This window comes from Pocillopora verrucosa, chromosome 13 (assembly GCF_036669915.1).
Source record: "Pocillopora verrucosa isolate sample1 chromosome 13, ASM3666991v2, whole genome shotgun sequence".
Classification (NCBI taxonomy): Eukaryota; Metazoa; Cnidaria; class Anthozoa; order Scleractinia; family Pocilloporidae; genus Pocillopora; species Pocillopora verrucosa.
Window position 1 is genome coordinate 1,813,372 of NC_089324.1, and position 24,138 is coordinate 1,837,509.

Below are 24,138 nucleotides of genomic sequence, written 5' to 3' on the forward strand. Positions count from 1 at the left end.
AAGTTATCCATGCAATTCTTTCCACGTAAGATTGTTTGACATTATAATCTTCTAAGAACATTTTTCAATAGCAAAAGATCACCATGATCCTTATCCAGTTAACTTACCACATTTCTTGAGAGATTTGGCGATGAATTTTCTAACTCGGAGACCGAGGGCTTTTCATTGACATCTGTCAATAATTTTTTTTTTTGGAGTTTGGGGGGGAGGGGAAAAAAACATTTTAACAACCTTGAAAAAGGTGAGAACTCAAAACAGCGCTTAAAACATCACTTGCACAGTTTAATACATAAAATGATAGCATAATAATAACAGTGATTGATCTTTTCGGCAGTGGAGTTCGGTGAGCCTTCTCTTGCATTCATTTTCTGGGATGGTTCCCAAGCTACAGCAAACGAAATCGAAAAAATTTTTTTTATTTTGTGTCTTCACGTCATCGATGAATGCAAATTGTGTCGGCTGTTGGCTTTGTCTACAAAATTATGCACAATCACTTCGCAGGCAAATCAGCAAAGCAACAATGAAGAAAAACATGGCAAAATTAGTCTCAAATTTTACTCGACAGGCATCCCTGCTGGGAGTTGTTTTCAGAATTAGGGGCAAGCTAACAATCGCATCTCTCATTCGAGTGTTATTGTGCGCAGCAGTATGTACTGCCTTTCTTGGAAATATAATATTTCTACTGGAGACGCGTAAAATGAACAGCGAAAGTGAAAAAAATTTCATTGATCGGAAAAATCTTGGCCGAATATCTCTTCGAGATCGTGATGTTGCCGGAAGTAAAATGGAAGAGACCACTAACAAAGGTAAGTCTCTCTGAGTTTGGATAATTTTAAACAAGTTAGTCGCCTCCCTAATGTTTAGATATTTTCTATAGCTGATGGAAGATATATGTTCAATACTGTGGGAGGTCGTGTTTTAAATATTGCGCGTGTGATTGCGCACATATTTCCTGTGTCAAAGTTCGGTGGAAATTTTATAAAAATGTTAAAACTGGAAAAAGCAAAGTTTAGCTCATGATCTATTGGTTTAGGGTTGAAATCTGGGACGGATTATTATGTTGTCTTCTTGGGAAAAAAACACTTCTTTCACAATCTCTCTTTCCACTAAAGGGTGTACTGTGAGTGGGTGGCAGAGACAAAGCAACGAAAATTTCTATCAATCTTAAACTACTGATGATTCTATGTCAGCCTGTTTATAGCAAGAGACACTATTCTCAGTTGTTGAAGGAGTTTGCACAAAATTTTCAGTTGGGAAAACGGTATGAGTTACTTGATGAAAGTGAGGAAAAATTATATCCATGAAAAGCTTAGTGTTTCATTGGGTAAACATTCCTGAGATAAGTCCCAACCAGTCAGCAGTCTCCCGCTAGAATAGCGTGTATCGTCTATGAACGTACCTCCTTTTCTAAATAAAACTGTCGTCTGGTTCTTGTTTGATGCGTAGGATATTTAGATATAGAAGTTTACTCCAGCAAAGAACACGCCTCTGTGGTAGTGAATGGAAAAATAGTAAGTATGTATTGGAAACTGGTAAGTACGTAAGTGACAATGGTTCTCTTTTTTAACGGTTATAACCACTTTTTGAATCGAATGCCACGACTCACATGAAGAGAATATTGCTACTGTGTCAGGGAATATAGGCCTAAGCCATATCCATACATGGCGGCCACGCGGAACGGCTTGGTTTCGAAGACGTGAAAGCGAGGCTTGGTAGGACGGCGCACCTTCAGTAGCTAAGTAGTCAGCGTGCCGGGATTTAGATTGAAGAGTCTGAGCTCAAGCTTTTGCTTGGCCATTGTGCAAGTTACTTTTTCTCCCATCAGTGTTACTCCTCGTGAAAGGCCTGGGCACCAATTAATCGTCAGTGCCTCTCCATCGTACCACCATCTTGAAAATAACCCAGTAAACTGGCTGTGCATAAATGACGTCACAACATGCGCGCTCCACAAGCAGCTGAGGCATCGATTACCACAAAAATTACAAAAACTAAGTTTTTCAGTCAAGAATGCCTTTCTGTGTAACTTTAAATTGTTCAACTCTTCGACCCCAAAGAATTACTAATATCTAATTTCCTCTGACAACACCATCCCTAAATCGTACATTATGGTCACGAGAATGAAGGAAATAATCACCAACTAAAGAGGCTCTTGATAAATAGCAAAATTCTCCTTGTTAGCATCTTAGGAAGTGTAGAAAGAGCAGTATGGAGAATGTGCATACTGATCATGATATCAGGGTGTAGAGGGTTCGACTTACCTCGACGTAGCTGAGTACTCTTTTCATTTGAGGTTTATCAAGAGCTGAATCGTCTTGGAATGAACGTTGTGGTTCTTAATCAAAACACTGGAGCGGTTACAGCTCGGAGGAGGTTTGATACGTATTCAACAAACCAGGAATCTACAGAAATGATGGAATTCATCAGTGGTCTGCCAGATGGACGAATACTCTGTCTGACAGTTAAGGTATTTCTTAGCGTAACCACAGATACTTTCTTCTTATCGATTTGTTCATCGACGTGGGTGAAAAAATCGAGGTGATTCTATGTGTAATCAAAACGAAATCTCGAACATGATTGGCTATCACCAGCCCGATTTGAGCACTAATATGACAGTGTACGCATCATGCTTGTGGTTGGACAGTGTAATAGGACAGTTAAAGGGACAATTGACCCGTTATACCGGTGTAAGTAGACCAAATCTGTCTGTAATCATGCTCGTGATTAACAACTCGGACTCCCGAGTCAATCACCCGTGTGATTACAGATCGAATTTACCTCCACTCGGTCCCATTACCATTATTATTTTCTCAACAGGACGAAGCCACAATAAGTCTGTTGACATCCGCTCGGAGCTACCTCCAAAGCCGTGGTAGCAGCTACATACAACAGCTACAATGGCGTGATATGTGGGCTTTCGTTACACAACGTGTAAACAATAAAAACATGGTGTACGCTGAAGGATATCAGCAATCACCGAGTAACGATGAGTGGGCGACTCCTGTCAGAATCCACACTACAGTTCCGATCTCAAAGCAAAGCACCGTGGATTGCCAATGGATTAAAAATGATGACAACCGCCGAAGGAAAGAGTTTTGCGATAAGTTTGATGGCTACGAAGAAATTTGTAAATGTAAGGGTCTACACTGCGAAGACTGATTACCAGAAATACGTACATGAAAGTGACTAATCCAATTACAAGAAAAGAGCAGTGAATTTCATTCAAATACTTCCTCATCTTTGGTTACTGTGAACTTAATCACTGATTGGCAGAATTGAACTGATTGCTTTAATTCTTTTTTGTTGACTGTAATTATTCATATTCTGTTGTATACATTAGGAATAATTACCAGCATAGATTTTTTGTATCAATATTTGCACGCAATCACCATGGAGGGGGGGGGGAGGGACATAAAAATTATAACTGCCAATGAGAGGGGATCGTCAGAATATTACAAAGCCTTATGGGTGGGATCGGGTTAATTTCATTGCAACACAATCAAAATCCTCCAACCATCCCTTCCCCCCCCTCCCACCACTTCCCCCGACGATGATTGATGATTATTCCCTCCGCATCACGTTTCCTCGAAAGAAGTTTGTTCTTTCGTTTTCTTTCACAGGCGAGAATCCAGAACAGTTAGCTTTTGAGCCGCCCCTACCACCAGATGGCAGCCGAATCAACCTTCCACTGCTGATCATGGCTAGTAACCGCCCTTATTACCTGTACAGAATGCTTAAGACGTTACGACAGGTCCAAGGGTTGAATCATACCATGGTGACAGTGTTTATTGATGGATTTTTCGAGGAACCTGCTTTACTTGCTGGTTTGTATGGGCTGAATGTCGATCAACAAGCGGGAGTCAGTGAACGAAGAGCAAGGATCTCGCAGGTACAAAGCATAGCTTTATGATTGGTTTAAAAAAGCTTTTGCCGCCTTCTCAACCAATCAGATGCAAAGATGAAGTCAATCCCGATGTGGTCACGTGCATTTTCCCGCGCTTGGCTTTATGAAATTTGATCACTGTAGGTTTGGTAATAGAATTCTTGATTAATTGAAGATGGTGCCCTTCTCTGAGAGACTTTGCTCCTCGAAAAAGTCATCCACGCACATGAGAGAGTTAGAATCCCACACGTCCAAGCGCTTCCTCAAGTTTCACCTTCATTCTTTTTCTCAGCATTACAAAAGATCACTTACGGCCTCTTTTGCTCGTCATGCTGATGCTAACGTTGTGGTCATCCTCGAGGAAGATCTTGATGTATCTCCAGATATTCTCACGTTTTTCAATCAGTTACTCCCGGTCTTGGAAAACGATGACAGTCTTTACTGTATATCAGCTTGGAATGATCAGGTAAATAACTCAGATATCACATTAATTTGTGCGTGTGGCCAAAGGTTAACAAACAAATGGTGAAGTTTGATCGTCCGGATGAGTATAGTCCTGAGAAGGACTGTTATCGGGAGTGGTGACTGACGTTTAGACAACCGGAGAGGAAGACGTCATCAAAATCAGGTGAATAGATGCTGTCAGTCGAATTTTCTAAGTCCAGGTACCATACAACACTTTACAAAAAGAATCATTCAAGACATTAACATTACAAACGAACCGAACAGAACGACCAAACTTTACCGACGGATCGAGTCCGACCAATCACGACCGACATACGCCATTTTCAGAGTCTTTTAGCCAATAACATCACGGCAAAACTAGCCAATCAGTTTATCCGAACCGGACTTAGAACATTCGACTTGGATGGTAAACATTATACAGTCAAGTGTATTTTTTCAAATTTTAGTCGACGGGCTCAATGTCTAGATACGGAACAGGGCTGGCTTTAGTGGTTACAATCACTTACTATACCTTTATGGCTAACCTACAAGTGATAGCTATTTGTTTTTATCAGGGTTATACACATGCAGTTAAAGATCCAGCCATGACCTACAGAGTTGAGACAATGCCAGGACTTGGATGGTAAACATTATACAGTCAAGTGTATTTTTTCAAATTTTAGTCGACGGGCTCAATGTCTAGATACGGAACAGGGCTGGCTTTAGTGGTTACAATCACTTACTATTATGGTTAGTCTCACGCTATCACGAACAATCACACATTACAAATAACACTATCACAGACTAATACGCACTTTTGTTCACAATCACGCATTACCACGCACCATAAATTGCTATCACGCACTACCACTTACCAGAACACACTATTCGCACGATTACACATGACCAGTAACACTATTGCGGACCAGTGCACCCTATCACTGACAATCACGCAGTACCACTCACCACAAATCGCTATCACGCGGGCGACTACGCGTTGGAAAGCTTTTGTCTACTTGCACGAGTTGACTTAAATTAATCTTCTTTTATCTTTTTCAAAGTGAACGCAGCACAGTTAAAGCAAACTAAGCAACAAGTGATGTCTCTGGAAGATCTTCGTTAAAGTGCATGTTACAGTTTTTCGACCATTTCAATCAACAGAAAAATATTAACACAGTACGGGTCTATTAACCAAGAACCGCTCAGTCTTCAGGCTGCTTTGCTCGTGTTTGAAGAGCACAAGGCAACTTGGTAGAAGTTTGTTTGTCATCGAGAGGGTCCGAACTTTTGCTATCTTTGAACGCTGATTGGCTCTATTCCATTGTTACTTACTTACATTCGGAAAAGTGACTTGATCGCAAAAGTGACTACGTGTGTGCGCAGTAGTTACAACCAGAGCACTAAAAGCAAAAATCTGTCCTTGATTTTATTTTTAGGGTTCTGGAGCGAAAACTGTACAAAGAGGAACTTGAACCTCAGTGGCCTGGTCCCAACGTGATGTGGGACTGGGACATGTGGGTAAGGAGCCCGCAGGTGAGAAAGGGCCGAGAGTGCATTATACCGGACATCTCTCGCACCTATCATTTTGGGGCCAGAGGACTGAATGTGAATCCATACATGCAGAGGACTTACTTCTCTGCACGTGCGCTGAATACTGAGCCAAACGTAACGTTGAACGTGGACATCATGTACAAGGAGAGATATGAAAAGGAGCTACAGCGGTTACTTAGGTAAAAATCACTGCAAGTTATTGCTGAAATAAATTTGGGATTGCGTTGGATTTGAACTGTCTTTGGTAGGGCATGTTCCCGCAGACCCCTCCACCAGTTAGATTCAAAGCCAGAGAAAAAGCGTTTTACCCGCGCTTTACCCGCTGTTCACATCTATCGAGCTCTCATTGGCTGGCTGTGATATTTGCCTTAGCCATAGTTATCACATCAGCCAATCAGGAAAAAGATAGTATACGCAAGGCGCTTAAGGGAACTAAAAAAAATATTAAATCACGTAATGAAGCACGGTAAAAAGCTTGCGCCTCAACAAACGATCGGTTTAACCTAGGGTGTGACCAGTTGACAAGTTGGTGCCAGTTTTCTAGACAAATGATCACAAAGCAAAAAAATAAGTCTGGCGCAATCTTGGGTTTTAAATAACATGAAGTAATGATGTACGTATAAAGTTGGGTCCAGACCCAACCAGCTGGAGTTTATCTCGTGTCTGTGGTATGAAACGACAAGGAATACTGCTGCATTAGGAGTGTTACTTCTCCTCGTCACCCTGGAGGGTATGCCAGTGCATTGCATTTTGTAGGTATCCATGGACACTACCGACCAGAGCAGGGTTTTGTTCTTTTTTGTCAAAGAATTCAACACAATGACCTGGCCAAATCTCGAGCCCAGACTTCTCGTCCAGCGCGCAAGTTATGACACACTGCCCCTTCTACTTCGGCGATAATTTGATTATTTTACTTTTTTTTCTCTTCTTAATTTTTTTCAGAAAAGCTGTAGTCTTAGATCACTCAAGGACTCCATGCACAAACCCAAACGATTTTATCCCTTTGACGAAGAACAAGATCTACGTGTTTTATATAAGAATGGACAGCATTAACGACTTCACCACGTGGTCAAACGTAGCGAACTGTTTGAAAATATGGGATTTAGATCCAAGGGGTTTCCATAAACGTTTGTGGCGATTGTGGCTAAAAGACAATCATGTGTTGATTGTTGGGTGTCCTGTGTCACCCTACTGTAATTACAAACCAAGCAGATTACAACCAATTCACATTCCCAAGAAAAAGAAATCTTGAAAATAGGGATTATAATATATTTGTAAGCAAGACGGAAGCTAGAGTAAATATATGCGTGCGTGGTTAATTCCTTGCCGGAAATCCACATAAAAGTGGAATAAGATGCATCTGTAATCATGGAGAAAAATTTGAACTGTTTGCGCCAGGTATGCGGAATGATAAAGAAAAAAAATTTCGCTTTTCATTTTTAGCACCGGTCTCTGTAACCTATCGTTTATTTAGTGACAAAAATTCTAGACTTACTATTTTTATTCTCACAGATGACTCCCAATAAATCGCATCCGTTCGCGTTACCATAAGGGACCTTCGTTAGACCTAATTCTTAGCAATGCATCTAATGCTGTATTTGTTTACACTGTTGTTAAATAATTCTTCGATTCATGATGTACGTGACTGACTAAAATTCCCTCCACGTTTTCATGTGAGTTCAAAACAATGCGTTTTGAAGCTTTGCCTGAAAAATATGACTAATTAAAGTCATCTTGTAGTGTTTATGTTCCCTGAGCGCTAACCACTCGCTCACTACCAGTACATTGACTCTGAGAACACTTAAAAAAGAGAACACTGAAAAAACCAAAAAACTACTGCGCCGAAAACTGTCTCACAGCCATCTACAACAAAACATATTCCGCTTCGAGTATCAAAAGTTCCTCTTTGAAAACTTCACCGGTACTTTTTTACTTCTCTGCTGGAACTCAAGTTATCAAGCTGGATATCAGTAGCTTCTTCTTGCTTTTTCTTGAAGTATCTTCCACCAAAATATCCCAACACCCCTCCCCCAAGGGCTATGGCTGCTCCGGCCTTTAATCCTATGGCTAAGCCCAAAGGTCCCCCACACACCCCTCCCACCGCCGCGCCAATCAGCGGATAGGTAACTGCTTTGAGTTTGCTGGCCTGAAAAAGTAAAAAAGAAAAAAAAAACATGCTATGTTAAGTAGTGTTGAAATTATTGGCAAGTGACTGTAGAATGTAAACAGAGAGTGACATAGATCGGTAATGGAAGTTGATGTTCCATCAACAGTGGTAGGTTTATTACAATACGTCAATAGTTTTATTGTAACCTTAGAGAAAAAACCTTGTGAAATCCAGTAAAGGGAGTATATATAATCAAACCGAAAACGTAAACCGGTGTGATTGTTCGTCGCGAGATCATTTACGACAGTAGCATCCGCACAACTTATCTCTCTTTATTCCTTCCGGTACACGATATTCCTTCTGGTACACGATAGACGCACGTTAAGTCATAAAAGTTCCATACCGATGACGTAATTTTCCAATGTCCCGAGTAACCTGTGATTGGTTGTTGTTCAGATTTGACCAACGAATCAAAAAAGCAGATATCTGTGTTGGTACGTAAAACGGAACAGAATATTTCGCGTCGCACAAGTATTTAACCCTAGGTGTGCATTATGCCCCACAAGATAAAACCCTTCACATCAGAGTAACCATCTTCCTTGTTCATAGTGCTTTTCTATTTGTTTCATGTGGCTGACGTTTGATGCAGTTTCAGTGTGAGAGAGAATACGGTGCAAATATTCGAACGACAAACGCACCATTAAACGTTCAATCGTCTTGTAATTTCTATTGATTCAAAGAGGGGGTCAAATGAACCCTGTAATTTTCTATGTCACACCCTTGATGTTCACCTACCTTTCCCAACGCTCTGGTGCCTTCCTCCACATGAACTTGTGCACTCTCTATGTTGCCTTCGATGGAGTCGATTGTGTCTTGTTGCTCCTAAAGTTCACAAATGAATAATTTCAAATCACAAACCATAGCAAACACCCAATTATTAAAACGTTGACATCTAAAAAGTGTGATCCGTGAACGACTAGACCAAACGGCTTTCAGAGAAATCATCGCACAGATACATAATCAGTGATTCTTTTTTCCCGTTTTTCATGTGAACTTTTTTTTTCTACGATAATCCTTTTCTGTCAGGAAGAGCTTCCTTTCCTTTCAGATAGCTTCCATCGTCCATAAAGGAAAATTGATGGTGGATATTACGTACACCTGACCCATGAAGCCATAGGGTCTCACCGTTTATTGTAAGCGCTTTCTACGTGTCAACGTTTTTGAAATCGAGTGTTCATTTCTTCTAAAAAAACATCTGCCACCAGAACGTCTTGTGGTATGATGTGGAGATCCATCTGCAGCAGTAAAATTTTTTTAATAGAAAACTATTATAGTACTCACATGAACGATAGTTGAGAAATCATGGATGAGATCATTCAGTTCCATTAAACCCTGCAAAGTAAAAAAAAGAAGAAAATGATATACCCTTTGAAATATTTTCCTTAGCAGCCGTTTTTTGGTTTTGTCACGCAACGCGCTCTCACCTCGTTGCGTGACGAGACCAAGCAACAGCTGAAAAGGATACTACTCTTGAAATTGACTGGTCTGAAAAATTTAATACTCAGGTCAAAAGAGGTTAATTATTCACCCCCTAGATCTGAATATAAATTCTTAACACTGTTTTAGTAATTTAATAATCAGGTCAAAAGAGGTTAATTATTCACTCCCTAGATCTGAATATAAATTCTTAACACTGTTTGCCATGTATTTCTCATAATCTTGCATCAGAAGATTTAGTGTAAAATCAAATATACCCTCTGGCTGATAATTTTATATCTTCTCATCACCTTCCTGTTGGAAAATGTACTGATATTGTGAGGAGAAATTCATTTTTAATCAGTTCTGGGAAGATGATAAAAAAAAAAACTTACGGCTCTCAGTGAGTCCCAGGATACGACTGCGTCTTTGTCTACCACAACCAAGGTCTGAAGCTTTTGAGAGTTGCCATCTGGTTCTGTGGTGGTCACTGGTGGTAATGCTAAAAGATTTTAAAAATTTACAAAAAAATAAACAAAATTGCACTCTTTTATTAACCCTTTACGACTTAACATCATTTTGCATACTCTCCATACTGTTCCCTATAAATTTCCTAAGGTGCTGAAAGGGAGAATTTGTTGAACAGTCAAGAGCTTCTTAATGTGAAATTCAAGGATGATGCTGAAGGAAAAAATTAGATGCTAGTCACTCTTCGGGGATCAAAAGGTTAATGCAGATCCATTGAGTGCTAAAGAGAATCCTCAAGGCCTAGCTCATTTTTGTGATTTAGGAACTCTTTCAGCTACATGTGATTATCCCAGTAATTTATCAAATGACGTGAAATCAAAATTCTACTACCATACCAAGGTCAGTTGGTTTATATCACCCCTTTCTACCAGAACTCGATGCCAGCAATTTCAGGTATTCATTGCTTGAAATTTTAGGTATTCTTTTGCTATCCTGATTGCACTTACAGCCAAGACAGGGCACTGGACTTGCAGGGGTCCTGCATGAAACTACGTTACGTCCCACTTTTCTTGCAAGCTCAAATCTTGCAGTCTTTGTCACTCGTGGTGGCACCCATAGGAGGGCCCAACCCACCTCATCTCCTCTATCTTAGGATTTTCAGATCACCTACACCCCTTTCAAAAACCTTTTGAGATTTTGCTATGTACTTAGTCACAACTATTAATGATAAATCCTCAGAAATAACTCACTGAATAGTTCTGTTCTGGTATTTTTTAAAGAAACACTAGCTGCTCATAATATCATGATATACTTACAAGTATCTTTGTATCTGGCAAAAGGCATTCTCTTAGGTTCCTTGTCCTGTTTTTCCCGAGCATACATCTGTTGCACCTCTCTAAAAGAACTGACTCCAGCCAAGATTTCCTCCTGTAGCGGCTTGATTCGCTGGTCAAACTCAGGAATATCTGATACCTGTACCTGTTTACGTATGTTTTCCATTTCTTTCAAGTGGGATTTCAATTGCTGTAAATTCAACACACATTAACCCTCAACATCAGTACATACATGTTTATATATATATATATATATATATATATATATATATATATATATATTATGAGAGGAAAAAAGGGGACGTAACTCCGTTAACTCCGTTACGTCCCCTTTTTTCCTCTCATAATATTTATCCTGCTCTGCTTCAACGTATTGAGCACTGTTCCACGCGAAAATCGACTTGCAGACTTCCTATATATATATATATATATATATTCTGCTCTGCTTCAATGTATTGAGCACTGTTCCACGCGAAAATCGACTTGCAGACTTCCTATATATATATATAGGAAGTCTGTGTATTGATTTTTCCGTTTACAGTGCTCAATACATAGAAGTAGAGCATGATATATGTTGCAATAGGCGAAAAAAACAGAGAGACTATACTTTCATCCCTACAAGCCTGTTTTGTGATTGCTCCCTCATCAGGGGACTTTATTTATCAAATCCCTTGATGAGTGAGCAATCACGAAACAGGCTTGTAGGGATGAAAGTATAGTCTCTCTGTTTTTTCCCTTATCGCAACATGTATATATATATATATATATATGCATGTACGTATAGAATCCCCTGAAGAGTGACTTAATCACAAAACAGGTTTGTTGAGATGAAAGCGTAGTCTCTTTGTTTTTTCCCTAATTCAATAATATCACGCTCTACTTCTACTAACTAAAACACAGACTTCCTATCTGTATATATATATATATAATGAATATATATTCCTTATACTGTTCTACACACATTTCCTATAGTGCTGATAAGGAGAACTTGTTTAACAATAGAGAGCTTGAAATTAGAAAATCCTCACAGCTAAGAACACTACTGAAACGAGTAGTTGTAAGTAGGACCTGAAAAAAATTTCAGGCCCGTACGGGATTTGAACCCATGACCTCTGCGATACCGGTGCAGCGCTCTACCAATTGAGCTAACAAGCCAACTGGGAGCTGGTCAATGAATTGGGTACAAATAAACATCCAAGTGAATGAAGATTTTTTAGATATATGAAAAATTGGTGATCATTTCCTTCATTCTCATGATCTTAGTGAATGATTTAGCAGTATTACTGTGAGGAGAAATTAGATGTTGGTCTCTATTGGGGTTTAAAAGGGTTAAAAAAAAAAATCAGACATGGTTAAGTGTAAATGTTTGGATACAAAACTCAAGATTTTAACTAATATACTTTTTCTAAACTAATATCAAATGATATTTCTTTTCAAGCATTGGGGTACAAGCATAAAACTCCTTATCTCTTGTCAATCTCTATTTGTCTGCATTTAACTGTCAAGAGTGACCAAGAAAGAATTTCTCCTTACAATATCAATACAATATCAACCAGACAAGTGATGCGAATAAAGAAAACTATCAAGTTGGGGATAATTAGTTGATCCAATACTAAATTCTCTGAACTAACATCATAAGAATTGTATGGTTGACAGTAAGGAGATTTAAAACTTGGTCAGGGAGTTAAAGTGTTAACAAGAGTCTGACATAATACTTTTCCGTAAGCAGAAATCCACCTTATTTTTCTTTGGTGTTCCCTAATAGAATAATTCCCATGGGTGGACAGTTCTATTAATGGATTCTTTTTTCTATTTCGGCTGGTGTATGGGTATGAGAAACTTGACTGCAATAATATATCTAAACTGGATTACACCATTTGTGCAAGAGTATCACAAGTTAAATGTATCTTTTTCCCATGCACTCCTAAAACTATTATACCTGAACTGTTCTTGCAGCATTTATTTGTTCTTTATTCAGTTCAAACCAAGCTACTGAACTGTAAAACTGCAAGACAAAAAAGTTGAGTTAAAAATTATGAACACAAGACAAATTGTTGCAAATAGATAGTTGCTATTGTGCTTCCAACCACTTCTGAACTCTTCATAAAAATTCTTCGCAAATATCTGATTAACCAAGTTGGCCATGTTTACAAGATCTCTCTCTGCCAATCCTTCTTTAAGAACCTGTCAAAAATTTTCCTTCATTTCTATATGAAAACCTCTGCCCCCAATCACTGAGATGAAACTCAGATGTTTGCCAGCATCTTCATCATCTCAGGAACTGAGTTTCATAAACAGTAACAGGCTATGATGTTGACTGACTACCAAGGCTGAAATTTCACAAACAGATGGCATTCACTGGGCTTAAAGGTTTCAAATCACTTTTTCAGGATCTTTATTTTCTATTTCTTTCCTCTACACATAATTGCAGATTGTAAAACCAAAAGATAACAGATGTCTTGCCGTTTCCATGTTTTTCTTGTGTTGCTGAAGTCTGGCAAGATCCGCTGGAAGTGCCACTTCAAATTTACGCAAAGCTGGTTCAAATCTTTTTATTGGGTGTCTGGGTAAGTTAGTAACTGTCTGGTCCACTGAAAAAAAAATGAACAAAAATACCTTCAAATTTTCAAAAACAAATGTAAGACACAAGTTGCTCTAATGATTAAAGATTAATTGATTATACTAAAGATGGAGAGGTCCACAATTTAGCCTAAGCTAGATTGTTATATTTTCACTAGGCAAAGCAAAATCTGTACTCAAGCCTATTTGCCCGCCTGGATGTGATGTTAGTCCATCACAAAGTTATCCCCTAGCATTTCATCAAACTTCCCTGACAATTTGGTGGCATCCATTTATACAGTATAGTAAGGCATAGGGAGAGTAGAGTGTCTTGCCCAGGAACACAACACTAAGACCTGATCAGGTCTTGAACCCAGACCCCTTGGCCTGGAGTCCAGTGCACAGGTCATTAGGTCGTGGTGCCTCCCACATTGTTTCTTTGGCAAAAGACTTTATTGTTACATTACTTCTCGCCAATCAAGAGTATAAATAGGTACCAGCATTGGCCAAAGTAAGGCTAGACTGGAGTAGCATCCCATTCAGAAGGCGAAAAAAAGATGCAAAAAAGAGTACTTGAGCTAAATGGGTCCGTGCTTTGTCCAACTAAATGTTGATTCTACCCTCAACCGTTAATTGGTATCCACCTGAGCTCTATGTGTGGTCGCAACTTGAAATCCTAGATCAAAACTTTAGCCTAAAATTAATGCTAACAACATCGCGAGAGATATCACAAAATGCTTTGATCAATATCCCTTAACAAAATAAATTGATCATAATATAGTTTGTTATTTTACAACTTAACTCTTAAAAGTTATATTAACCTAAAAAGTCAAGTATATTTCAACAGGTGTCCTATTTAAAACTAACCTAATGCTGAAGCAACATTTATCAACGAGATAAATTGGAGAATCATGCAATTAAAGCACGATTTTTTTTTGCACTGTGTATACTTACAGTTCAGGTCTGTTGAATCAAAACTCGCCATGACTGCTTTCAAGTTTTAGCTTTCCTTGTTACCAAATCATTTGACACATAATATGTACGGAAATACACACAACTTTGTTCAGCCAATAAACTGATAACCACGAAACTCAAGGTTATTTACATCAACGACGTTCAAGAAACGCTCTTTCAGAAAATTTTGTTTGAGCTTTCAGCATTCTTTGATAGTGGCGGTGTCGAACAGATGTTGATTAAACACTACAAGCAAAATCGGTCCTTAATAAAATAGGAATTCCCGAAAAATACGCTGCGCTTTGCTTTCTGTGTCGCTACCGATGTCGCTTCCGAGAAATTGTTGTAGTTACTGCTGATAAACTGCAGGCGCACGAAATGGCTTTCGGGCTATCGTAACTTCCGAACTCTTCCGGCCGATTACGACAACCAACGACAGCGAAGAAAACTCCAAGGCCGGATTGTTCGACTGGGGGATTAACTAACTATAATCTACGATTATAAGTTAACCTTGGCTAAAATTTCTAATTTAGAAGAACGAGTATAAGAGCTAAGGTTTTGTCGATATTTATCGCAATGTGACTCGAAACTAACGGGGAAAAAATACAAAAGACAAGACCCTTTGCAGAGCTATAAAACTAACATGAAAATTTACTCGAACCTCGGGCGCGGGTGAGGTTAATCATATTTTGAAAAACCCGGTCCAGAATGGCGAAGTTCCCTAAACCTTAAAAGAAAAAAAAAATATTTTCGAAGTGGTTTCTGCTTAGGTTAGGGAAACGAGAAAAATTGGAAGTCGTGTGAAAATTTGAGACAAATTTGAGACAAATATAGGCTGTGTGCAGACGCATATATGAACTGAACAGCGGATAATACTTACAATGGTGCAGCTTAGTGTACAAGCGATGTAAATTGAAGAATGAGATGTTTTTTAATTTTATTTTTCAAGAAGTACGTGAAAGAAACGCCAATAGTGTGTAAATAAGAGTTAAAACGTAAATATAATTTACTATATTTTAAAAAATATAATCTCAACAACGATTGACCACATCGACCTTCACAAGTTCTATCACGGGACTCGGGAAGTACTAACAATCCTCAGGAAAAACATAAAAAAGATAACGAATTAATAAATTGATAATCTCGTGAAGCTTGCTTAGAAAATTTAAAGAAATTCAGTTATTTGAAGCAAACATTTCTAATTCGGAGTCGTTAGTCAGACGTGATTTATTTGAAAAAGCATTTCCGTTCCAACGTCCTGTGACCCAAAGAGAAAATAAACTCTGGCCGCACTGAGCGAACTGCCGAGGCAGATAAATCTATTGTTTATTTTTAGTACTGATAAAGGCGGGTGAGGTCTGATTTGAAAGCGAGCTCCCTAAGTCGTTTCGAACTTGAGTACCACCAGCCGCGTGATGACTCAAACCGGAAGTCAGGAACAAAGCTAAATTATGACCAGCCGGTCCAGATTTGCAGAGTCTACATAGTTCTCAGGCACATTCCGATCGTTTTCCAGTTTTAATAAATAACTACAAGTTATGCTGTAATTCTAAACACAAATATGTACTAATCCGTAAATATTACAACGAAAAAATCCGTGTCAAACCTGTCTGCACACAAAACTGTTTATACATTTAGCAAAATCATTTTGAACTAAATTACGCAACCACTGAGCATGCGTGAATCGACCGGTCAATCGTAAGCAGATTTTCGTATTTCTAGATGCAGTTTGAAAACTGTGCGTGAGTTTTTGTCGTAACTTTGTTTATTTCGTCTGTATTTTTATATGATTTTACTAGAATGAATAGGCTGAAGAGAAGTTTAAGTTTAAGGAGTTCTAAAAGGCACATACCGGAAAGTGTAAGGCCACAAATTTGGGAGAACGACAGCTACAAAGTACGGAATGGAGGCGTTAGTTTCCCAGTCAAGGTTAGAATTTATCGCGAATTTTTCATGAGATTTGCGTTGTTTCGCTTTTAAGGATTGCATGGTACTTAACGTTGTGGAAGAGAGCGTTGAAAGACGATATTCAAATCCTCAATTAATTCGAAAACTTACTGTTTTAGTATGTGGGATCGATCGAAGTTACCGAGTCCAGAGGAACACAAGTTTGTGCAGAAGCTTTCCGAAAGATGAAAGAAGTAAGCGGTTGTTTTTTGCATTGTTTCCATTTTTCACAGATACCACAAAGCTTAAACGAGGTCTTCAGCTGAAGCCCTCTTTGTCTTAATTGTTTGAAATTTAATAACGTATCCGTGAATTCGGTTTCCTTCGGTTATACTAAGCGATTCTGCCAGTTGTATCAATCTGTACTCGTTTATTTCAGGTCGGGACAGGGAAAAAGAAGCGAATGCAGTTGCTTGTCACGGCAGATTGTGTACGAGTCGTGGACGAACAAACCAAGGTAAGAGAGCCCAAGTATTTTTTAAGCTTTAAATTTTTTCGATCGCGCTGATGTAACTACGCAAGTATTCGTATGTTATGTGGCATATTTAAGAGAGGCAGCGAGTCTGTGATATTGTCCGCCTTCGGTCTTTTTTGTGCCCTCTTTTTATTTTTAAGTCTGTTCTTAGGCGGATTTTCGCTTCAACGAGGCACGATATATATATATGAGCAATACGCATTATTAAATAATCCAAGATTTCAAATGATCGCAATCGCGAGTATTTGACGCGAACTTTTTTTAACGACCTGCGCGGAAAAATCTAGACTTGAATGATAAAATTCATCAGCTAATATTAGCTGGCTGTCGGAAGTTGTTCCTGTTTTTTGATAGAAGGCGGATTTTACGGAATGCTTTCGTATTTATTGAAAATTGATGTCTTCGTATTTCTTAACTTCATCACGGATTAATTTTATCGAAAGGACCGAAGGTACTTGAAATAGACTTTCAATATGAAGATAGTCTCTGTTGGAAATGTTCATTTATTTGTTCTCGATCGCTCTTTGGGTGATATTTCACGCAAAGTGTAATTATTCCTCTGGTTTTTTTTCCTTAAATATTACCCACCTTAATACTTTCCTCTCCAATAAGTCCCAACATCGCATATTTACCTCGAAGCAGCTGAATTCAAATGAAAGAGCACCATATATTTACTATTGAAATCGTGTTTAGAAATTGTTGGATTGATTAATTCTCTTCTGAGAATTGGTAGTCGTTCAGTAGATTTTTAATTCGTGTAATTTGTGTTTTCAGTGATCATTTCAACATGCAACCCACCCAACTTGGTTTCGACATGTGCTCATCGTATGCGTGAAATACTATTACTCCAACCTTTTTTTCATCACGAATTGTGATTAAACCAATTTTCACAAAACAGACTGATATTTAAATACCTAACCATGAAATTTATTCGAGCCGGAGTCATCCAGTTTGATTTATTTCCTCGAAATTGCGAATTAACCAGCGCTTTCGAAAATTCAGCATCTTTGCTTGGAAAATCGACGCTCTGTCATACAGTTCTTATCCGAAGGAAAAAATCGTGTTTTTTCATTCCACCGGGAAGACATTGCTCCTTTTTTTTTCCTTTTTGATAGAACTGTTTGCTCTTGTGCTAAGCAATCTGGTGTCATAGGGAAAATTGTGGACTCTTTTATTTCTGTCAGAGTCGTAATGTTATTCCATTTTTATCACACCGTTTCCTCATTCTTTGTAGAATTCCTTTAAATCCAATTAAGTCACTAGGTTTTTTTTTCCTCAAGGTGCCAAAAACTGAATGGAAATACAGCAATTCTTATAGAGTTTTTATTTCTAAGACAGTACTGCTTATTTTCCCTCACCTCACTTTAGAATACAAACACCTGGAAATGTAAAGATTAACTTAAACTCTTCACAAGGCATCACACCTAAAAATAAGCACATCAGTTCAGTCATTTCTAACCTTCTGAAAATTTATTATATAAAGGAAATCTTCTGGATTACTTTCAAAGAATGCAATGTTGACTGCATTGGACATTTGAGCATAAGTTTCTCCTGAGAATTTATTCATAGTATATTACAACTAAATTTCAGTAATGAACCTTGTGATATAAATAATGAATTGTCTAATATTTGAAGGCCAGTGCGAGATTAAAGACAAATTAATCGGATTTGATTTAGTACTTTAATCCTGCACTTTTATTTTATTAATTTTTTTAAGTAGACTTACTCATCTGTTCAAATCATGAAATTGTTGCATAATTTTATTTTTTTTGTTGCGCGATGTTCATGCTGTTTCCTAAATATTTTTTAATGTTGGTTTAAACATAGACTATTATGAACAATAACAACAATCAGAGGAAATTACATCACAGAAGGTTTTTATTAGATTTCAAAATTAGGCTTAACTCACTTATAGTTTTTGTTAGAGATGACAACATAGGCTGGTTGTAAGGCTAGTGAAGACAAAGGTCAAGTGTAAATAGCTTCAAAGTTCATTCATGGCTCATGATTGACATTCATTCTATGACATTTGAGTTCTTCTAAATCTCCTGGAGTGTTTTCATCATTTTATGTAAACAATGACTTCTATTATTTACCAATGAGAAGTGACAATTTCTTAAATTTCTGTGACAGTTTTAAGATGCTGTATAGTATAGTAAAAACTTCTCTCATTGACGAGCCATTTTATAATGGCTTGAAAGCATTTGCGGTGAAGTTCCTCTGAGTCTTGGATGATCTGTAGTGCTGTCAAATTGTTTTACTTTATTTTATCACAACTGAAAGTGTAAGTTGTTTTTTAGGTACGTGTACAGTTGCTGATTCATCAGATTACAAAGCTGGCATGATTTTTTTACCGTAGGAGATAGCAAGACTATACATAATTGCCTTTCGAACTTAACTGTTTATTTCAGTCCCTTGTCATTGACCAGACGATTGAAAAAGTGTCATTTTGTACACCTGATCCGGGTAACGACAGAGTCTTCTCCTACATCTGCCGGGAAGGAACTACAAGGAGATGGATGTGCCACAGCTTTATAGCTTTGAGAGACACAGTAAGTTGACACAGTAACTTACCTTCAACACTGTGGTTCAAAGTTCTCCTAGTGCTAAAAATTGTAAGACCTTTGAGCTGTGATCAGAGTCCAGTCACTCAGAGACAAAGAAAAAAAGATGGATTGGTTTGAAATTTTAAGATCAAAGGGGAAAATTGAATCACTACATATCTTACATGCAGATGAAAATTAAATGATGAAATGATTCCCATTTCATTGCTCTATGCTCATTTTTTTTCAAATTCTTAATTTGGTCTCCTAAAATCAAGAAACAGTTGCTAGAGAAAATATTTTCCTGGACAAAGGAAACAGAAAGTAAAATTGAAAGAGGATACCTTTTTGCAACATCCCATGACATACCACACCACTTTTCACAGTACTTGTATTGAAGTAAACAAAATGGTGGGTAATTTTCTTTGGAGATTCAAAGGACTTTTCAAAGCTTAATACTAGAAAAACCAACACAAAGTTCTCCTCACAGTATCACCCCTGAATCACACATTAAGGTCTTTAGAATAAAGGAAATGATTGCTTACTAAAGAATCTCTTGTTAGACAAATTCTCCTTGTCAGCAAATTAGGAAATGTATAGAGAACTGTTTGGAGAATATGCATACTGATGTTAGGGTGTAAAGGGTTTGAGTGTTGTATATAATTATTTCTTCCACTTTACTGTAGACCATGAACTCTAAGAAAGATTAAAACTGGCTGCATGATCAATGAACACAATGGGCAAAATTGGTGACTTAGAAATTAGGAAGATGGACTCATGTGATCATGTTGTGATCTGAATAAGAACCTTCTTTTTGCAGTAGTTCCTTTGATCTAGCAGAGAAATAGAACAGTAGTTCCTTTGATCTAGCAGGGAAATTGAACAGGGATCAGGAAATTGTCAGGGAAACCTGAAAAAATCCTAAGAGAGGAGGGAAGAGGAGATTATCTCCTTTGGAAACAACAATCCTAGTTCCTTAATAAAACCATTGATACTGGGATAAATCCTGGTTGTATGAACTATTCAACACTGCCTGTAGAGTCATAATAAGCAAATTTTTCCTGTTTACGTGTCAGGGAGAGCGTCTTAGCCATGCAGTTGGCTGTGCATTCACAGCTTGTCTTCAGAGAAAGCAGAAGGCTCAAGCTCTACAGCAGCAACACAAGGAGGTCAGAAAGATTAACGTTCTCTTCTGTATTTTAGACGTATGAATTCTCCTTTAATTTTATATGTTATTATGATATTCCTGAGAATTTCATGGGTCCTGTGTGCAGTTCTGTGGCTAGGTTATGAGAGGCTGCTAGGAAATGTTCAGAAGAGAATAAACTCTTAAAGGCTCACTTAGGTTATTTTAGACTTAGGCATTGTACCTGATCATCAGCAATTATCAGGGACTTCTTGATTTAATTTGAATAAAAAATCAAAAAAATTAATACTGCGAGTCCAGGGTGAAAATGAAAGCTTCATATTCTAATGATCTTGTTTGTGAATAAAACAACAAAAACATGACTGCAATATTTACCTTCACTTTGTTTCACTTTGTTGGTCCAACAGCAACAACAACAACAGCCCCCAACCCAACAGGGTACCACTGTAGCTGCTGTAACTGGGACACCAGGTGCAGCAAGCACCATACCAGTAGTTAATGGCTCCAGTCCTCCAAATCCACCTGCACAGCAGCCATCCCCTGGACAAATGCAACCTTCTGTCCCTGTCCCATCTACTGTGCCAGCATCAACCACAGCTCCAATCGCTGCTGCAACAGTCCCATCCAGTACGACAACTCCTCCAGTTAAGAATGGTACTGTGACGACAGGAACACAGCAGTTACCATCACCAGCTGAGCCAAAGCAAAACAATGCTGGTACTCCTGTACTAAAACCTCCTCCCTCAGTTGCAAGACCACGTCCACAACCTTTTCACCCTTCACCTTTTACCCGTCACATGTCACTGAGGTACCGCTCCAATCCTCTCTCTTTTATGCCACTACGCAATGACACAAGTGGCTATGAAACATTGACAGAAGAACCAGCAGTTCCACAATTGCCTCCGACTGTTGATGCCCTTATGCTACAGAAAAATACGCCCACTCCAATTTCAACATCATTTGGAACACCAGTCTCTCAAGGTCCTGCAACACAGAACAGTGCTCCAAGTCAACCGCCTTCTATGTTTAATGGGCTGAATACAAACTCAACATCAACAATACAATCATCCAATGCTATACCGAACTTAAGTCAAAGGAGTAATGTCCCCAATGCAGTGACCCCATTACAGCCATATCCTATTCAGGGGGCAACCCCCCAAGTCAATGGGTCAGGCTCATGGAATGTCTCAAACCAAGTACAGAGGCAGAAACCTCTATCAGAGGCTGAAATGTGGCTAGCATCTGCTTCAGTTGATACCGCACAGCCAGCCAAGACAGTGCAACCAAATCAGGGTTTGCTGACTACTGTAAATCCATTTGCAGAAACGTCATCCCAAATTGATGCTCTCTCAAATGCATGGACACATGATCTGCAGTCCACACTGCCTAGTGTGTCATCACAAGGGACAACTGGCTGGTCGTCATCATCTCAGTGGGGAACCAGCACCACACGTCAAACAAATGGAGAAGATGACTTTGCATCATTCTTTGCTTCAAGGCAAACCAGCCCCCCTCCACATGCACCCCTCAGTAAGAAAGATTCCAACCCATTCACACCAACTCAAGATCAAGTATTCTGGGTGTGATGAGGAAATTCATGGACAAGGTGACATTTTTAGTTCTTAGCATCAAGTGTTCTTAGCAGGAATTTGTACACAACTTTTTAACATGGATAATGATTGTTTGAACTTTTCATCTCTGAGAAAAAAGAAACCAAGCCAAGCCAAGCCAAAGTGACTGAAGTTAGTGATGGTGACTGGGATTTGTGAAACTGAGCAAAAATTACCGTAAGAGTCAAGTGACTGTCAAATCAGTTTTGAAATTGTCCATCACTGTCAAGTCTTATTCAGAACCACCTTCACGCAAGTGCAATCATGCCATCCAATCATTGGAGGTTTGAATCACCTTTTGAGCAGCAATGGTGGATATTTACTTAAGAAAATTTTAACTGCATTTTCTTTTAATGAGATTTTTACATGTACCATGTAGTAGTTGCTGATTTGAGAATTTAGAAGAATGGTGTGGGAAATCAAGAGGTTCTGTAACACTCAACATAACAAGAATGTGAAAATTTAGAAGGCTCAAGAACTTCTGTGGAAGATAACACATTCTTATTTTTTTAAAGTAGTGTTATTCGTTTTCAAAAGGAATTTGGGCAAGCTGGAAATGCATGAATGATGTACGCCTAGTATCTAATATAATTATTGTTGATAGCTCATAGTGCTTTAACTTCTGTAAGTATTATGTTCCAAAATGTATAGAAACCTTTTCACATTACACACTTGGGATTTTTTTATTTCTTGCATTTCACACATGTATATCTCTTAGATTTTTTGTGAAGTGGAAATGAGGTTGCAGAGGTTCTCTTTCATCATAATATGGGTATATAAAAATTGTCATACTTATAAATATGTTAATTGTACAAAATATAGGGTTGATGTTTCTGAATTTTACACAAGTGAAGGCCATGTGAAACGACTTTACAACTGCCTTTGCACTTTATAACTCTGTTGGCCAATGATATCATCTTGGGTTTTTATTGCTTGAGCATCAGCTACTGCAAAGAGACTTTGAGCTTACTTGTCAATTATGCCCCCCAAAATTGGACAACTTAAAAAAAAATTTGTTTACCTACGTGCACTTTGTACCAACAGTTAGTACAATATCTTTTAACAGCAAAGTTTTATTTAAAAATTAGATATCCAAGCGCATTATTTTTAAGTTGAATTTATGACATGAAAATGTGGTTTGTGGCAATTACTTGAATTATGTGTGACAAGTCTGTTTGAAGTATTTCATGTATACCAGAAATTAACTTGGGCAGAATGAAGAAGCATAACCTTGTTCCATGCTTGATTAAACATCATTAGAATTGTTTAAAATGATTCTTTTCATGATTTTAGTTTGTTAGACTTGAAGAGTTTAGGATTTTAACCTATCATTTCAACTGAACAACTGTGTACAGGATTAAACAGACATTGCATTCTTACAAGTTACACTTTTTTTCTCTTGCTGAGTATGCTGAGAAGTATGCTGTTGAAAAATAGATCTGATTACACAAGCTTGGTTGGTATTTTCACTGCTCTGTACTTTTTTTGTCAAGATAAATTTTTCCTGCTTTGAATGAAGTCAAGCTAGCCTGGAAGAGGTAACCTGGATTGTGTAGATTTTGTTACAAATCACATAAACACTGCAGACACACTTGCATAACAAACAAATAAATAAATAAATAAATAACAGAAAATAAGAGGACGTGTAAGCAGCTCCATTAGTACAGTCAGAATAGATGTTGGTTCCACAATGGCAAGATCTTGGCAAATGGAGCTGTTTTTCACGTAATTGCATTTATTTGGCCAGCCTAGTATAACATGCCAAGCCTCTCTTTTTTTAACGAGCCTCTGAGGTAAAAGAATTTAGTGGCATATTATGTTTATGTTGCAAAAAGTGAGGAAAATTCTTCTAAAACATTATGTAATTATTTGAAGTGCAATCACTAATAGTAGTTTTATTCTAATATAATTTTGTAATGTTGCCTTCCCTAATGAGCATTATGTTGCACAACTGTCAAATAGGTATTTTGCAATCAGTTATGTTATAACTGATCCTTTGTACTGGAGATTTTCCACTCAAATAATAATATAGCTGGTTGATTGTGGTGTAAATTCAAAAGCGATGTTATTTTATGTTATGAAGTCATGCTGGATGTGGTGCTTCAAATCAGAAAGTGGTTAATAGTAAAATAGAGTAATCCCAG

At 38.1% G+C, this 24,138-nt stretch overlaps 3 protein-coding genes across 3 annotated transcripts; 2 read left to right on the plus strand and 1 right to left on the minus strand.

Moving 5' to 3' along the window:
- Positions 1-510: 510 nt before the first annotated feature.
- Positions 511-8,084, plus strand: LOC131773668 (protein O-linked-mannose beta-1,2-N-acetylglucosaminyltransferase 1). Its single transcript, XM_059089614.2, has 9 exons — positions 511-806; positions 1,447-1,511; positions 2,291-2,464; positions 2,815-3,130; positions 3,618-3,886; positions 4,173-4,346; positions 4,900-4,967; positions 5,761-6,054; positions 6,818-8,084. The coding sequence occupies exons 1-9, from the start codon at positions 521-523 to the stop codon at positions 7,125-7,127; spliced, it is 1,956 nt and encodes a 651-aa protein (XP_058945597.2). The 5' UTR covers positions 511-520; the 3' UTR covers positions 7,128-8,084.
- On the minus strand, positions 7,306-14,603 carry LOC131773667 (syntaxin-17-like). The gene is made up of 8 exons (XM_059089613.2): positions 14,273-14,603; positions 13,223-13,350; positions 12,699-12,764; positions 10,742-10,949; positions 9,854-9,960; positions 9,324-9,374; positions 8,778-8,864; positions 7,306-8,021 (listed from the first exon to the last, which is right to left on the minus strand). Exons 1-8 carry the CDS (start codon positions 14,301-14,303, stop codon positions 7,791-7,793), a joined length of 909 nt encoding a protein of 302 aa, XP_058945596.2. The 5' UTR covers positions 14,304-14,603; the 3' UTR covers positions 7,306-7,790.
- A 1,357-nt stretch (positions 14,604-15,960) lies between these two features.
- LOC131773665 (protein numb homolog) lies at positions 15,961-24,136 on the plus strand. The gene is made up of 6 exons (XM_059089609.2): positions 15,961-16,201; positions 16,339-16,413; positions 16,599-16,676; positions 19,106-19,246; positions 20,314-20,406; positions 20,792-24,136. The coding sequence occupies exons 1-6, from the start codon at positions 16,073-16,075 to the stop codon at positions 21,968-21,970; spliced, it is 1,695 nt and encodes a 564-aa protein (XP_058945592.2). The 5' UTR covers positions 15,961-16,072; the 3' UTR covers positions 21,971-24,136.
- Positions 24,137-24,138: the final 2 nt, after the last annotated feature.

Bases quoted from the DNA above. Each gene is read 5' to 3' on its own strand.
- LOC131773668 (XM_059089614.2), top strand. From the start codon at position 521: ATGAAGAAAAACATGGCAAAATTAGTCTCAAATTTTACTCGACAGGCA. The intron at 1,512-2,290 runs GTAAGTATGTAT...TTTTCATTTGAG, and splicing joins TGGTAGTGAATGGAAAAATA to GTTTATCAAGAGCTGAATCG. The intron at 3,887-4,172 runs GTACAAAGCATA...TCTTTTTCTCAG, and splicing joins GAAGAGCAAGGATCTCGCAG to CATTACAAAAGATCACTTAC.
- LOC131773667 (XM_059089613.2), bottom strand. From the start codon at position 14,303: ATGGCGAGTTTTGATTCAACAGACCTGAACT. The intron at 13,351-14,272 runs GTAAGTATACAC...TTTTTTTTTCAG, and splicing joins TGATTCAACAGACCTGAACT to TGGACCAGACAGTTACTAAC. The intron at 8,022-8,777 runs GTAGGTGAACAT...TTACTTTTTCAG, and splicing joins GCACCAGAGCGTTGGGAAAG to GCCAGCAAACTCAAAGCAGT.
- LOC131773665 (XM_059089609.2), top strand. From the start codon at position 16,073: ATGAATAGGCTGAAGAGAAGTTTAAGTTTAAGGAGTTCTAAAAGGCAC. The intron at 16,414-16,598 runs GTAAGCGGTTGT...CGTTTATTTCAG, and splicing joins CTTTCCGAAAGATGAAAGAA to GTCGGGACAGGGAAAAAGAA. The intron at 16,677-19,105 runs GTAAGAGAGCCC...TGTTTATTTCAG, and splicing joins TCGTGGACGAACAAACCAAG to TCCCTTGTCATTGACCAGAC.